At 47.8% G+C, this 14,959-nt stretch overlaps 1 protein-coding gene across 1 annotated transcript in view; it reads left to right on the plus strand.

Annotated features, from left to right (window-relative positions):
* The window catches only part of HUNK (hormonally up-regulated Neu-associated kinase), a 112,149-nt gene that overhangs the window by 4,917 nt on the left and 92,273 nt on the right, over window positions 1–14,959 (plus strand). Inside the window, exon 4 of the mRNA XM_024758412.1 lies at window positions 1–157. Within this exon, the coding sequence (XP_024614180.1) occupies window positions 1–157 (157 nt within the window). The remainder of the gene's footprint in view (window positions 158–14,959) is intronic.

Genomic DNA, 14,959 nt, shown 5'->3' on the forward strand with positions numbered 1-14,959 from the left:
TTTCCTGCCGGCCTGGGTGAGCGGCGTGCCCCGCGAGCGGCTCCGCGACTTCCAGCACCACAAGCGCGTGGGCAACTACCTCATAGGCAGCAGGAAGCTGGGCGAGGGCTCCTTCGCCAAGGTGCGCGAGGGGCTGCACGTGCTGACCGGAGAGAAGGTGAGCCGCCCGGGGCGCCGGCCCCTGGCCTTCGGGTTGGGGGATCGGGGAGGCAGGGGCGGCGGGGACCCTGCGGAGAGCCCTGCGCTGCGAGTCGGGCTGCGGAGCCCCGGACGGGCGCCTCCCGCTCCGTCGGCTTTTCCTCTCGGGTTGAAAGTGGGGTCGAGCCAGACGCGCGCGCAGACCCTCGCAGCCAGGATACCGGCCTTTCCGGAGGGGCGATATGGGGTCACTTTCCCCGGTGGGCGACTGGTTTCCCCGCGAAGCCGCCCGCAGCCTTTTTTGCTCCTCGAAGGGCGCCGCCTGGCGGACACCAGCGCGGGGGTGGGGTGGGCTGGGGTCTGGGGGACTCTGATCTCCGGGCCGGTAGGGGCGGCAGATCAGTGGAGAGGCTGGAGCCAGGAATGGAGTGCGTGGGCCCCTTCGCTGAGGGTGGGAGAGCCGATTAGCCAGCCCTTGGGGGAACTTAGAGTCTGATCCGCACCCTGGGCTCTGGGTAGGAGGTGGGGGAAGGACGAGAGCCCAGGGACGTACCCGCTTGTGGGCTGCGGCAGCTAGGGGAAGTTTTGAGTGCTCACAGGAGGATTTTCACGCGCCGCCCCTCCCTCCACCCACCCTTCCCACCCCTGCATCCCCGTATCACCCCCTCCTTCACTCCTCACTACAGCCGCTGGGGTGGGAGCTGCAGTAAGGATCCTGCTCTGGCAGACACCGAACTACACACCGCTCTCCCCATGTTTCAGAGGTTGGGAGACGCCTTCTTATCTTCCTAGAAGAGGGGAAAGCAAAGGAGGGACCCCAGACACCTGCAAGGGTACCCCCTCCAGCCTTGTGAGACGTTAGCAGTGTGTGAACCCTTGCCAGGCAAGCCTCAGCTAGACCTAAGTTGTAACTTAGATCTGTGAGAAGAAACCCATAATGTGATGACTTACTTGTGAGGTGAGGCTCCAGCCGGGAGGCTGCCCCAGCCTGGGAGTTACCCTAAGCTTGGAGCTACTTCAGGCTGGGGTTGCCCCAAGTTCATGATCATCTGAGACTCAAGGCTCCCCCCAGGCTGGGGCTTGCTTAGCACAGGTGGGGTAGTAGCCCCTTTTTGTGGCCCATTCACCAGGGAGGCGTCAGCAGTGTGGGTGGGAGTGGGAAGCTCCAGGCTTCCTACCTGCCCTTCCACCCTCTGCCCTGGGATCCTCTGTCTGGCCTGGAAGTTCCTTGGGAATGCACTGCTGTGTGACCTCTGATTACTGGGCGAGCCGCCCTGCCCTCCAGTCCCAAGCCTCACTTGTCTGTAATCTCCCTCCTCGGTTCCCCAGTGTGTCCTGGAGCCCCTTGCATTTGAGTGCAGGTCTCCATCACCCTTGTCACGTGTCCTTTTCCTACAGCCGCTCTGGGTGGAGTGCCCTTTGTTTTGGGTAAGTGGGGTTAGAGTGAGCAGTTCTAAAAGTGCCTCTTGCTTGAATTTCTGTACAAAATGGGAGTGTTCAGGATGAACTCACTGAATTGAGTAACTCTTCAAAGAAGAAGAAGAAAAACAAAAACAAAACCAAAAAACTCCAAACCTCATTCTAGTCCAAAGGGAGCACGGCACCGTTTACTCCTGGGTTCGCAGTGGGCTGGGAACTTACACATCCAGTCATGGCACGGGGATGCCCGAGGCCCCAGCTTGCTAACTACAGTGCGCTCAATTCTCCGTGCCCGGCACACGGGGGTAGAACTTTATTTTGATTCGAAATGTATAGGATTCAGTCTAGTTGTGTGTGTTTCCTCTTGAAACTTAGCAAAAAGAGACGGGGCGTTACGCTGACAGCAGAATGGGCAACGTTAGAGGCACGCTCGCTTCCCCTGCCCTGCGGCTCAGCTGCTTCGGGCTGCCTTCCCCTTTCCGGTCCGTGCTGTGGGTCCGGCTCCTCTCCGCTGCATTTTTGCTTCTTAACATCAGGCTGTTCGTTTTGGCTGCACTGCCCGAGGATGCACTCAGAGCTCAGTCCCTAGCCGGATGCTTGGGTTCTGGAGCTCTGTGCTGGGCCCGAAGGCTCACTGAACTGTGGGGAATTCCTGCCCGGATGGGGTCCAGTGAGGATTTCCCCTCACCCTTAGGTGCTAACGCCCGTTTATCTCATCTTGTCTTTCTTGAATGATGCATCTCACTTCCTCTCCACAAGGGGAGGAACAATTAATTGGACGTAAAATTATTGAGCTGGACTAATCGATTGGATCTAGTTAAGGAGTGTGGTTCTTAGAGTGGAGAAGGAGGTTGAGAGATTTTTCCGATGTGCCCTACTTCAGCCCTGAGAATCAGTGCTCAGGGAATGCAGGCGTCGTGAGAAATCTGGGTTTTAGTTCACTTAATGGCCAGCTTGAAAGAAACAATGGGTGTCGTTCATAGCTTTTTATCTCCCAGATCCAACACCTTAATGCTTAACTAAAAGATTTGGTTTTTGGCAGATCGTAGAGATTAAAATGTTTGTGTGTGTGTGTGTGTGTGTGTGTGTGGTGTGTGTGTATACATGATTCTGCCTGGGAAGTATTGCTGAGTTCATGAGTCCCCAGCCCCACTCATGTGCTGGATAATGTCTTACTAAGGCCAAAACAAAGGTGAAGTCAATCTCACACTATTTGCAGCCTCCAGGTCTCTTTACAAGGTGACCTATTAAGAGGGTTTTCGCCCAGAGAGGGGTTACTCCTGTGAGCCAAGCAAGGGGAGACCTCGAGGTGACAGGACCCAGAGGAAGGGAGGAGACGAAGTGTCCCCAGAGTGGGTGATGTGAGTGTTCCAGAAGGGCCTCTCCCTTCAATAATTCCCCCTTTCTGGAGAAAGCACTTCACTTTTCTCTATTCCTTTTTTTTGGAAAGGACACAGACCACCGCGGGAGGGGAATTAAGTCATGAAGGCTGTCCTAAGAAATAGATGTATCCCCCCCCCACGCCATCCCTGAGTGGAAGGATCCAGGGCAGCCTGTCCTGAGGAATCAGTTCATGAAAAATCTGCAAAGGGGGATGGAGAAAGGGTAGAAGGGGAGGTGCCCCCACGCCTGCAGTTGCAGTCTCAAACTGTGCACATTGTGTTGGGTGATTTATGCCAGCAGCCAGGGTATTGCTGGCTTAGGGTGTGTAGTGTGTGTGTGTGTGTGTGTTGTGTTTTGACTTGGCGCACGTTTCCAAAAAGCTTTGGGTGCCATCCTACATGGCTCTCTGAGAATTACCGTCTGAGTCCGTCTGACAAACGGAGCCGCTTTTTCCTGACTTTCATTCAGGCTTCAATCCTATCTTATCAAGAGGCTCCTTTTCCCACCACTGCCTGCAGGACAGTATTTTGTTTTTTTTTTTTTTTGGCCAGCCTCTCTCCGAAGTTGTTTGAAAGTCATTTGAATCTAGTGCCCTTTTACCACTGGAAAAGAAAGGATGGCTTTGGGCAAGACCTAATTTTGTCCTCCTGTAGCTTTGAGTTGCTGCCATCCTCCGTTCACGCGGCTTTGAAAATAAATCATTCACTCGATCATGTGAAACTCTTAACCCGCATGTTCTCAGTCTGTCTTTGACTAGGTTGATGATTAGACAAGGAAAAATGATCACAAAATCAGACTTTGAAAAAAAGGATTCTCAGTGGCTTTGAGACGAAGAGCAAAGTTGCTGTGCAGGAGTGTTAAGTGGTGACTTTGAAACGTGCAGGAAGAGGTGTGCTTGCGGGCTCTGTATTGGTCCCCGATACCTATGAAAGGCACAGTCTCTGGTACTTGATAGGTTATTCATTTTAAAGATGAAAGAATATCGTTGCAGAGGCTTAGAGCGAAGAGCATAGGGGTATCTCAAGTATAGAGCAGGTTCCACAGGTAGGCAAAGCTGCAAAAAGGGAAAAATAGTTGAGGCCACAATTACATTTTTGTGTGATTAAGTCTCTCTGAGAGACAAAGTTAGGTACAGAAAATGATTGGTTGAGATGTTTACCTTGTTCTAACCCTTGGTTAAAAAAAAAAAGCCTGTTTATCACTTTCATTGGAGCTATTTGGGGGCTAAAAATAAGGGTTGCCTGCTTAATAAGTTGCCAATAATTATGCTTCAAGCATGACAGCACCAGATACCTGGAGTGAAGGAGTTACTAAAAATACAATTTACTATGTTTTTTGGATCAGGAAATATGACTAATTTTAGAGGTGGCCTTTTGGCAGATCTGTTTTTAGCAAGTATTTCGGAAACAGACAGGTGCTAAATCCCGTATTTTTTTTTTTTTAAAGTGCTAGAAATTTAGGGGTAATAGCTCTGAGGCTCAAGAAATGCCTAGGGAACTGGAAATTCCTATTAGTCCCCAGCAGGGATTTCTTGGCAAGCGAAAGGCATTGGGGAAAAGCACCTGCTCAGTGTGTTGCTTGTGATAAAGCAGCGCCTATAATTTCCGAGATTGCATGCTGCAGTTCACAGGCACAATCTTTTTGAACTTCCTGCCCTGCCTCATCTTTTTGAAGTCCTTGTGAATGATGGAAATTGGCACTTTGGGCTCACTTCTCAGTGTTCATTGATACGCAGGTCCCATGGACTTCAAAGGGCGCTTTCAGTCAGCACAACAGTGCTGAATAGTGCCCACGAAGAGGACACAGCCTGACCTTTTCTCTGCGGGTGTGGAGTCACCGGCACAGGCTGGGCTCAACGACAGCGGTCCGCACGCTGGTGGCTGTTCCAGTGCCGCGTGGCAATCATCCATCCCAGGGGTTAACTTTTCCAGGAGGTGTGGGGAGTGGCAGCCGTGTCTGTCCAGAGAGAGGAGCAGACTGGGTGTCCTGTGGGAAGGTGGTTTGGACACCAAGTATCGTTTACCTCGGGATGTACGCCCCATCTCGATTATTCATGGTAACCCAGCGACCTGCTCTCTTGGTTAATTGAAACCCGTAGATAATCCCCAAGCCTTACTTTTAGCAAACTGGTGAAACCTCTTCCTCTGCTCAGTCTGGGCCCTGGCCACTTTCAAGTGCTGACCTGAATTGAATTTCATGCTCTCTGATGAAATGGTGCTGGCTGGTAGGACGACCAGCAGGAAAGGGGTGAACCACGGGACCTGAATGGTACCCGAGGAGGTAGATACTTCTACAAAGGTAGACAGAGCTGTTGCCTCTCCTGTCTCCTGAACGCCAGCTCAGCGGTATAGCGCCTTGTGGCATGTTCAGGGTCTTCCATGCATTTTCTCATTAGTTGCTAGAAGCAGCCCTGGGCAGGTGAGAACCAACTCGCTGGTGTCCTTACCTTTGTTGACTACGTGGAGGTATGCCCTGAGTAGATTTTTCCTCTGACCTTCTCTTCTCTATTGCTAGGGCTGCCCTAACAAATGACCACGAACTGGGTGGCTTAAAACAACAGAAATGTATTCTCTTAGACTTCTGGAAGCCACAGGTCCAAAATCAAGGTGTTGGCAGAACCTCTGAAAGCTCTAGGGGAGGATCTTTCCACGCCGTTTGCAGCTTCTGGTGTTTGCTGACCATCCCCGGCATCCCTTGGCTTGTGGATGCGACACCCCAATCTCTGCCTCTGCCTTCATATGCCCTTCTTTCCCCTGTGTGTCTTCTCTGTCTCCAAATCTCCCTCTCCTTATAAGGAAGGAGGGGAATGTGATCTTACGGTGTATGCTCGGGACCAGCACCTGTGAGGGGAGGAGAGGCGAGGAGAGGGGCAAGGCAGCATTGGGCAGAGGCAGAAGTTGGGCCCCGATGCAGTCCCAGCTGAAGCCCCTCGCCCATGCCATGCTGCACTCTGGAGCTGAGAGGTCCAAGCTGGGGCTCTGCATCTTTATATCTACTGAGGTGTCCAGGTTGGGGCGAGGGGACTGAGCCTTTGTAACTTTGGACCCTGGACCCGTCATTGGGTGAGGGCTGCCCTGGGAAGGGGCGTGGCTTTGGACACTTGCCGAGGGTAGTTCCCAGGGTGAGCTCGCAGCAGAGGTCAGCAGCTGGGGAGGAAGTTCTTAGTCCAGAAAGGGAAGTGGTGCAGCGCGGCCAGGTGTCCACTGCTTACTGGGAGAGACAGGCCAGAGTCCAGGGTCTTGATCTGAGTCCAGGCCGGATCCGTAAACAAAGTGGGCAGCTTCCCGCCCTACCTTGATGCTTCTGCACCTGAAATGAGGGAACAGCCACAGTCTACTTCCTAACAGGGAGCATCCTGGGAATACTCTGGCCTCACGTTTCTTTTCACGTAGGATGCTCAGGGCTCACTGTTGGGTTTGTGGGTACCTTTGGGGTACTTTCATGTGTTCTGTGTGTTTTCTCTCGAGGACTTTATGTCCACAGAGTCGGGCTAACTTGTCGACCAGCGTGTCTAATCAGAGACAGTGGGAGAGATCATCCCTCCCCATCACTCCTGAGCTGTGGGAAATTGCATTGTTGCCAAGCAGAGTCATGATTCAGGACATTCGGGTGACAGGAAGGATTGCTCGAGTGGGAGCCATCTCTTAACACCCTCTTACCACGTCTACCTCCAGCGAACCAGCTCTTCCCTACAGCTATGCGGTTTCTAATTACTGGACTCTTTCTGGTTTTTAATCACGTGTGTGTGTGTTTTAAGATTCATTTGGCTAAAGTCTGCAATAGGAAATACAGACACGTGGTCTTAAATGGAAAGGTTTCAAGAGGGGATGCAGTGAAAGGTAATTCTGCCTTTACCTGTGTGCCTCAGTGATGGGTTCCTCTCCCCAGAGGCAACCCCACTTCTAGCTTCCTGTGTATCCTTCCAAACATACTCTATCTGCATACAAGTGTACATACATTTGAAACTCCGTATGCATGCATTTGTAAAGGTGTAGACATAGGGAAATATATTTTTATACTATACATGCTGTTCAGTATCTTGCTTTTTTCACTTAACAATATATCTTGAACATCCTTCCCCCAGATCACTACAGAATTGCCTTATTCTTTTTAATTACTGCATAGTATTCATTGTATGGTGGTACCATGTTTACTTAGTCATTCCTTGATAAGTATGCCAATGGACATCACTTAAGGAATTAAGCACGATTAAAGAATGGACATTTAGGTTGTATACAATTTTTTCTTATTCCCCAATAGTGCAGCAGTAAATAACTGTGCCTTTGTGTCATCTTGTAAATGTTTCAGGTATATCTGAGGGATAAATTCCTAGCCTTAGGCGAAAGGGTATGACTCTTTTTTTTTTTGTTTTGTTTTTTTGGTCACACTGTGTAGCTTGTGGGATCTTAGTTCCCCAACCAGGGATCGAACCTGGGCTCCTGCAGTGAAAGCTCTGAGCCCTAACCACTGGACTACGGGGGGATTCCCAAGGGTATGACTTTTAACTGTTGACGAATATTGCCAAATTGCCTGCCAAAGAGGTTGTCCTAGTTTATACTTCCATAAACCTGGTATGTGAGTTTCTTTCCACATCTTTATCAATATAAGGTACTCTCAAACTTTCTGATCTTTGCCTATCTAGTAGATTAAACATGGTATCTTTTTTATGTGTAGTTTATCATATTTGTAAGTGAATTGAACATATTTCATATGTCCAAAAACAATTTGGATTTCATTTCTGTTAATTGTTCATGTCCATTCTCCATCTTCCCTTGGGTTTTTGGTCTTCTTCTTATTGATTTATAGGCACTTTTTATATTTTAAGGCAATCAGTCCTCTTCCAGTGATATATTTTGAAGCCTCCTCCACCTTGCTTGCTCCCTGCTTATTCTTTGTCTTTGTTTCTTGGTCATCCTCACCATTGCAGAGGTTATTTCCCTGGATTCTACTAACTAGTGAGGGGCCATAAGGAGCTTTGCGGTTCCATGGACCCCTACAAATTGTATATGTATAATTATATTTCTGGGGCAAGGATCCATGACTTCATCAGATTCTACAAGGAATTATTTACCCCCAAAATGTTAAGAGCCACTGCTTCGTTGCCCATCTGTGTCAGCAATGCCGTCTGAATGGAGGTTTGTATGTTGGGATCAGGATTTGGATCACCTTGGTGTGTTAGCACCTGTGCTAACTGGGCTGAAGTTGCAGGTTACGCTCGGGCTAGGCAGGTGATTCTATGACTGTGACCTTGGCTTGGCATGCCTAATTTCTGCCTTCCTGTCCCCCACCATGCCTGGGTCACAGGGAAAGGGCATGATAGAGTGTGGACAGATTTTTGGAAGACGTTGACTCTTGCTAGGATGTGTTTGAATCATGTCCCATTATTTCTTCATGGGAAAGGTGATAGATACAGTTGATGGTGGGTGGTTGAGAAGAAAGAGAAAGAGGGAGCATCAAGGGAAATGAAAACCTTTTAAGGAGCAATGGCTGCCTCTTAACTTGGACACAAAATGCACCGAGTCCAGTGTAAGCACGTGTGTAAAAATATTCCTGGGACCCTTTGGGGCTATTTTGTCCACGCTCGAAGCATTCCGACGGGTGGTACTGGTAGAGTGAACTGGGCCTGTTTGGAGTCCTGGAGGGCAGCATGGCCTCGCTCTGATGACCCTCTCTATTGCTCCTGTCCCCTGTCACTCTCTGCCCCCTCACCCTGCTTTGTCTTTCCTCAAAGTGCTTCTCACCACCTGTATTAGTTTGCTAGAGCTGCTGTAACAAAGTACCATACACTGGGTGGCTTAAACAGCAGAGACTTATTGCCACACAGTTTTGGAGGCCAGAGCCCAAAATCAAGGTGTTGGCAGGTTTGGTTCCTCCTGAGGGCTGCGAGGGCAGGATCTGCTCTAGGCCCCTCTCCTTGGTTTGGGGATAGCTTTCTTCTCTCTGTGTATTTTCACATTGTTTTCCTCTGTGTGTGTCTGTCTCTGTGTCCACATTTCCCCTTTTTATGAGCACATCAGTCGTACTAGGGTCCATCCTAATGACCTCACTTGATGACCTCTGTCAAGATCATTATTGCCGAATAAGGTGAAATTCTGAGGTACTGGGGGTTAGTCTGAATGTTTGTGTCCCCTCAAAGTTCATAGATTAAAACCTAATCCCCAGTGTGACGGTATTAGGAGGTAGGGCCTTCTGGAGGTGATTAGGCCATGTGGACAGAGCCCTTATGAATGGGATTCCTGGTCTTAAAAAAGAGACCCTGGAAAGCTCTTTGGCCTGTTCTTCCATGTGAGGCTATAGCAAGAAGATGCTGTCTAGGAACCGGGAAGAGAGATCTCACCAGACGCCACGTCTGCCTTGGTCTTGGACTTCCCAGCCTCGAGAACTGTGAGAAATAAATGTCTGTTATTTGTAAGCTATTTGGCCTATGGTATTTGTTATCGCAGCCTGAACAGACTAAGAAAGGACTTAAACAGATGAATTGGGGTGGGGGGCTCCATTCAATTCATACCATCACCTGACCCCATTAGACCATAAGCCCCATGAGGAAAGGATCACTGCTTTATGCTTCGTGGCTAGAATAGTATCTGGTACAGAGACGGTGCTCAGTCAATATTTTTTGAATGGATCAAAGAATGCTTTGATCTCCCCAGGCCATGAGGACGGTTGGCCGGAATGGTTTTGTTTTGTTTTTTTGGTTGCGCCACGGAGCTTACGGGATCTTAGTTCCCCGACCAGGAATCGAATCCGGGCTCCATCAGTGAAAGCATGGAGTCCTAACCACTGGACCACCAGGGAATTCCTTGGCCGGGAACGGTTTGACAGCCCTGTGTCTCTCACTTCCTTGCAGCTCCTGGGTGCGCCTGTGTGAGCAGTAAGGAGATTGGACAGCTTGTTCAGCTGGTGCTCTTTGGGAAAAATCCCAGACCCAGGACAGCTGTGCCTTCTGCAGGGACTTGTTAAGGAAGTCACCTAGGTATCAGAGGGACCAGCCAGAGACAGAAAGATATTCTGCAGTGTCATGGGACTGTTAATGGACCCTCAGCTCTTTCCTGAGAAAACGTACCAACACAGCAGCAGATGGGCGACGTTGCTATTTGCAAACATACATTTCTTTGGATGTTTCCCATGGAGATATATGGAGCTTTGGATTCTGTCTCTTTAACTAAAAATTTCTTTATAAGTTTATCATTGTCTTAGCCAAATTGCTGCCAAAACATGTAGCAACCCTGCTTGCTTCTCTTGCCTGTTCTCTGAGCCATCTGATTCATTCACATCCCTCTCCTTGTGTTATCTCTGTCATGGTTTTTTTTTTTTGAAGTATAGTTGACTTACAATGTTGTGTTAGTTTCTGCTGTATAGCAAAGTGATTCAGTTTTATACATGTGTGTGTGTGTGTCTGTATATATATATATATTCTTTTTTTATATTCTTTTCCATTATGGTTTATCCTAGGATATTGAATATAGTTCTCTATGCTCTACAGTAGAACCTTGCTGTTGATCCATCCTATATATAAAAGCTTACATCTGCTCACCCCAAACTCCCCCAACCTCCTCTCCCTTGGCAACCATCAGTCTGTTCTCTATGTCCGTGATTCTGTTTCTGTTTCATAGATAGGTTCATTTGTGTCATACTTTAGATTCTACATATAAGCGATATCATATGGTGTTTGTCTTTCTCTTTCTGACTGACCTCACTTAGTATGATCCTCTCTAGTTGTATCCATGTTGCTGCAAAGGGCATTATTTCATTCTTTTTTATGGCTAAGTAGTATTCCATTATATGTATGTACCACATCTTCTTTTTTTTTTTTGGCTGTGCTTCGCGGCCTGCAGGATCTTAGTTCCCTGACCAGGGATTGAACCCGGGGCCACAGCAGTGAAAAAGCCAAGTCCTAACCACTGGACTGCCAGGGAGTTCCGTGTACCACATCTTCTTTATCCATTCATCTGTCAATGGACATTTAGATTGTTTCCCTGTCTTGGCTATTGTGAATAGTGCTGCTATGAACATAGGGGTGCATGTCTCTTTTTGAATTATAGTTTTGTCTGGATATATGCCCGGGAGTGGGATTGCTGGATCATATGGTAGCTCTATTTTCAGTTTTCTGAGAAACCTCCATACTGTTCTCCATAGTGGCTGTATCAATTTACATTCCCACCAGCAGTGTGGGAGGGTTCCCTTTTCTCCACACCCTCTCCAGCCAAGTGTTATTTGTGGACTTTTTCATTATGGCCATTCTGACCGGTGTGAGGTGGTGCCTCTGTAGTGTTGATTTGCATTTCTCTAATAACTAGAGATGTTGTATCTCTGTCATTTTAATCTCCTATTGAGTTTCTGTTGTCTTGCATCCTGCCCCATGGCTTTTTGGTAAGGGGTCTGGCCATCCTTCTGACTCTGTTCAGATACTATTTTTTTCGGTATGCGGGCCTCTCACTGCTGTGGCCTCTCCCATTGCGGAGCACAGGCTTCGAACGCGCAGGCCCAGCGGCCATGGCTCATGGGCCCGACCGCTCCACGGCATGCGGGATCCTCCCGGACCGGGGCACGAACCCGTGTCCCCTGCATCGGCCGGTCGACCCCCAACCACTGCGCCACCAGGGAAGCCCTGTTCAGATACTCTTGTTCCACGAATCTCCTCTCTTGGTCACGACTTGCTCTTCACTAGAGCTCTGTGCACAGGGCACAGGAAGGGTGAACAGCAATGAGGGATGCTCTTTGGGCGTGGTGCTGACGGACAAAGCAAGCGGAAAATTCAGCAGCCACCCACGAGGAGGCTTGCTCTCTCTGTTTCGGATGATGGGATGAAGTTCCGAGACCCAATGATTCTCTTGTCTACCTGGAGCAGAGCAGGGTTTTCGTGACCTTCTGAATCACCAAAAACCTACAGGAGAGGATTGTGTGCTTTCTCTTTGCTTTGACCACGAGGATGTAATACTGATAACAGTAGTAATAATTAACGTTTATGGATCGCATACCATCTGCTACGCCATGTCCTAGATGCTTTGCTGCAGAATAGAATTTATTCCTTACAGTGGCTTTTGTAGTAGGCAGTGTTGTCCCAGTTTTGTAGCTTAGGTTGACCAGCCATCCGGGGTGCCCAAGAGTCTCTAAAGTCCTGCGTTTGGGGAGACTCCTAAGATAAGGGCAAAACCAGATGAACCCAAGAAGACATCTCATCAGTATTTGGAATCCTACTGAGGGTTTTCAAATGAAAGTATTAAAGAGCAGTTAATCAGGTCATGAATAAGTGATGAACGTACCAAACCCCAAAGCCCAAAGCCCTGGGCATAACTGAGATGCTTGTTGTGGACGATGACCTCCACTCGTGGTCCTGGGTGGTGAGGGGGGCTTTTCCCACCCCTGGGCTCCAATATGCTAGGTTCACCGTGCACTCCAAGTCTCCAGTGTGGGCAGAGGTCCTGGTCTTCCATCTTTTACAAGTTCACAATGAGATGAAGAGATTGAGCCTGCTCTGTGTGTGTGTGTGTGTGTGTGTATTATTAAATAATCATCATAATACCGAGCTAAATATAAACACACATAACTTTTTTTCCAAAGTTTTTTTGATGTGAACCATTTTGAAAGTCTTTATTGAATTTGTTACAATATTGCTTCTGTTTTATATATTGTTTTTTTGGCCATGAGGCTCCCCAACCAAGGATCGAGCCCACACCCCCTGCATTGGAAGGTGAAGTCTTAACCACTGGACCACCAAGGAAGTCCCCACACATAATTTTTTGGTAGCAGATTTTCTTTTTTTTTAATGACAAGGTACTTCACTCTTTAATTAATTAATTAATTAATTTTTGCTGTGTTGGGTCTTCGTTGCTGCGCGAGGGCTTTCTCTAGTTGCGGCGACCAGGGGCCACTCTTCATCGCGGTGCGCGGGCCTCTCACTGTCGCGGCCTCTCGTTGCGGAGCACAGGCTCCAGACGCGCAGGCTCAGTAGTTGTGGCTCATGTGCCTAGTTGCTCTGCGGCACATGGGATCTTCCCAGACCAGGGCTCGAACCCATGTCCCCTGCATTTGTAGGCAGATTCCCAACCGCTGTGCCACCAGGGAAGACCCGCTAGCAGATTTTCTTAATGAAGGAAGCAATGGGTACTAGGAGTTACCTTGAGCAGCTCTGATTAGCGTTCAGTCTTAGTTTTAATACCTTTCTTTTGCGCTGGAGGGAGAAAAATCTGTATGAGGGGAGAGAGGATTTTGAATAAAGGTAAGCTGCAAATGCACGTCTTATGTAGCTCAATGAACAGTCCCTGAGAGTCTCCTTGTTAGACCACCCTCCTTCAAGAATGAACAGATTATTTATTAAAAACAGTGCAGAACACCCAGTACCTTTGCCTAGTTTATTTATGCAGACGGTTGGAGCTAGACTAGCTTTTCTAAGCCTTTGCTCTGTCCCCATTTGGGCTAAGAAGGGACGCTGGAGCCAAACAGAAGGAAGTGCCCAAGTGAAAATGAAGCTGCAAGGCAAGTTACTGTAAAGTCTGGGATCAGAATATTCTAGCATGTTACCTGAGCCCTACTTTAGTGAAACCAAATGGATAGAGATAAGTGTTATCACTTACGTAATCTGGCCTTTCGGTGGAATTACTGCTTTGATGTAGAAGTCGAGGTTTTTAAGTGTATTCTTTATTCCAGGGTAAAATTTTAATTAGAGAAACTAGTTGATGACTCAGTTCTCAGTTGAACATTTACATTTCTAATACTAATTAAAAAAACTTGTTTTGAAAACACTTCTTCAGGTTTGTAAAGTGTCAGTTCCACGGGATGACTTTTTTTTTTTTTGCGGTACGCGGGCCTCTCTCACTGTTGTGGCCTCTCCCGTTGCGGAGCACAGGCTCCGGACGCACAGGCTCAGCGGCCATGGCTCACGGGCCCAGCCGCTCCGCGGCACGTGGGATCTTCCCGGACCGGGGCACGAACCCGTGTCCCCTGCATCGGCAGGTGGACTCTCAACCACTGCGCCACCAGGGAAGCCCCGGGATGACATTTTATTCTATTAAAAACACATTTGTGAGCAGTGGCTGTAATTTCAAGCCCAATTTGACATAATGAAAGTTGAATTTCCCTCTGGAGGGAAACTTTATGGCTATGGTACTCCCACCCAATTCAGTACCCTGAGATGTTTCTTCCTAGATCAAAAATGAGCTTTTTGTCATAGAAGCCATTAAATTAAAGCATCTGAGAGCACATAGAGTAACACATGGTTTCTTTCCAGTAATCAGACTTGGAATAATGTGCTACAGATTTCAGCAGGGCATATTTTTAAAAAATATGTATGTAAATCATCTAGTATAAATCCGTGCTTTTCCTATGATCAGCTATAAATATTTTTAAAATAAATTTTTAAAGTATTTTGGACCAAGTACTTCGTGTTTTAGAACTTTTTCAGCTAGTCTAGTCACTGGCACATTCTAGAATATTTGTGGTTTTTAATTTATCAAAATAAATCCTGGGCTAATATTTGTTAATTGCCATGTATTTTGTTCTTGCACAGTCACTTACATATACTTTTTTCATTATTTTCTTTAACATCTTTATTGGAGTATAATTGCTTTACAATGGTGTGTTAGTTTCTGCTTTATAACAAAGTGAATCAGTTATACATATACATATGTTCCCATATCTCTTCCCTCTTGCGCCTCCCTCCCTCCCACCCTCCCTATAACACCCCTCTAGGTGGTCACAAAGCACCGAGCTGATCTCCCTGTGCTACGTGGCTGCATCCCACTAGCTATCTATTTTACGTTTGGTAGTGTATATATGTCCTTGCCACTCTCTCACTTCCTCCCAACTTACCCTTCCCCTCCTGGTGTCCTCAAGTCCATTCTCTACGTCTGCATCTTTATTCCTAGCCTGACCCTAGGTTCTTCATAACCTTTTTCTTTTCTTTTTAGATCCCATATATATGTGTTAGCATACGGTATTTATTTTTCTCTTTCTGACTTACTTCACTCTGTATGACAGACTCTAGGTCCATCCACCTCATTACAAATAACTCAATTTCGTT

This window comes from Neophocaena asiaeorientalis, unplaced genomic scaffold (genome assembly GCF_003031525.2).
Source record: "Neophocaena asiaeorientalis asiaeorientalis breed wild unplaced genomic scaffold, Neophocaena_asiaeorientalis_V1.1 scaffold45, whole genome shotgun sequence".
Lineage (NCBI taxonomy): Eukaryota > Metazoa > Chordata > Mammalia > Artiodactyla > Phocoenidae > Neophocaena > Neophocaena asiaeorientalis.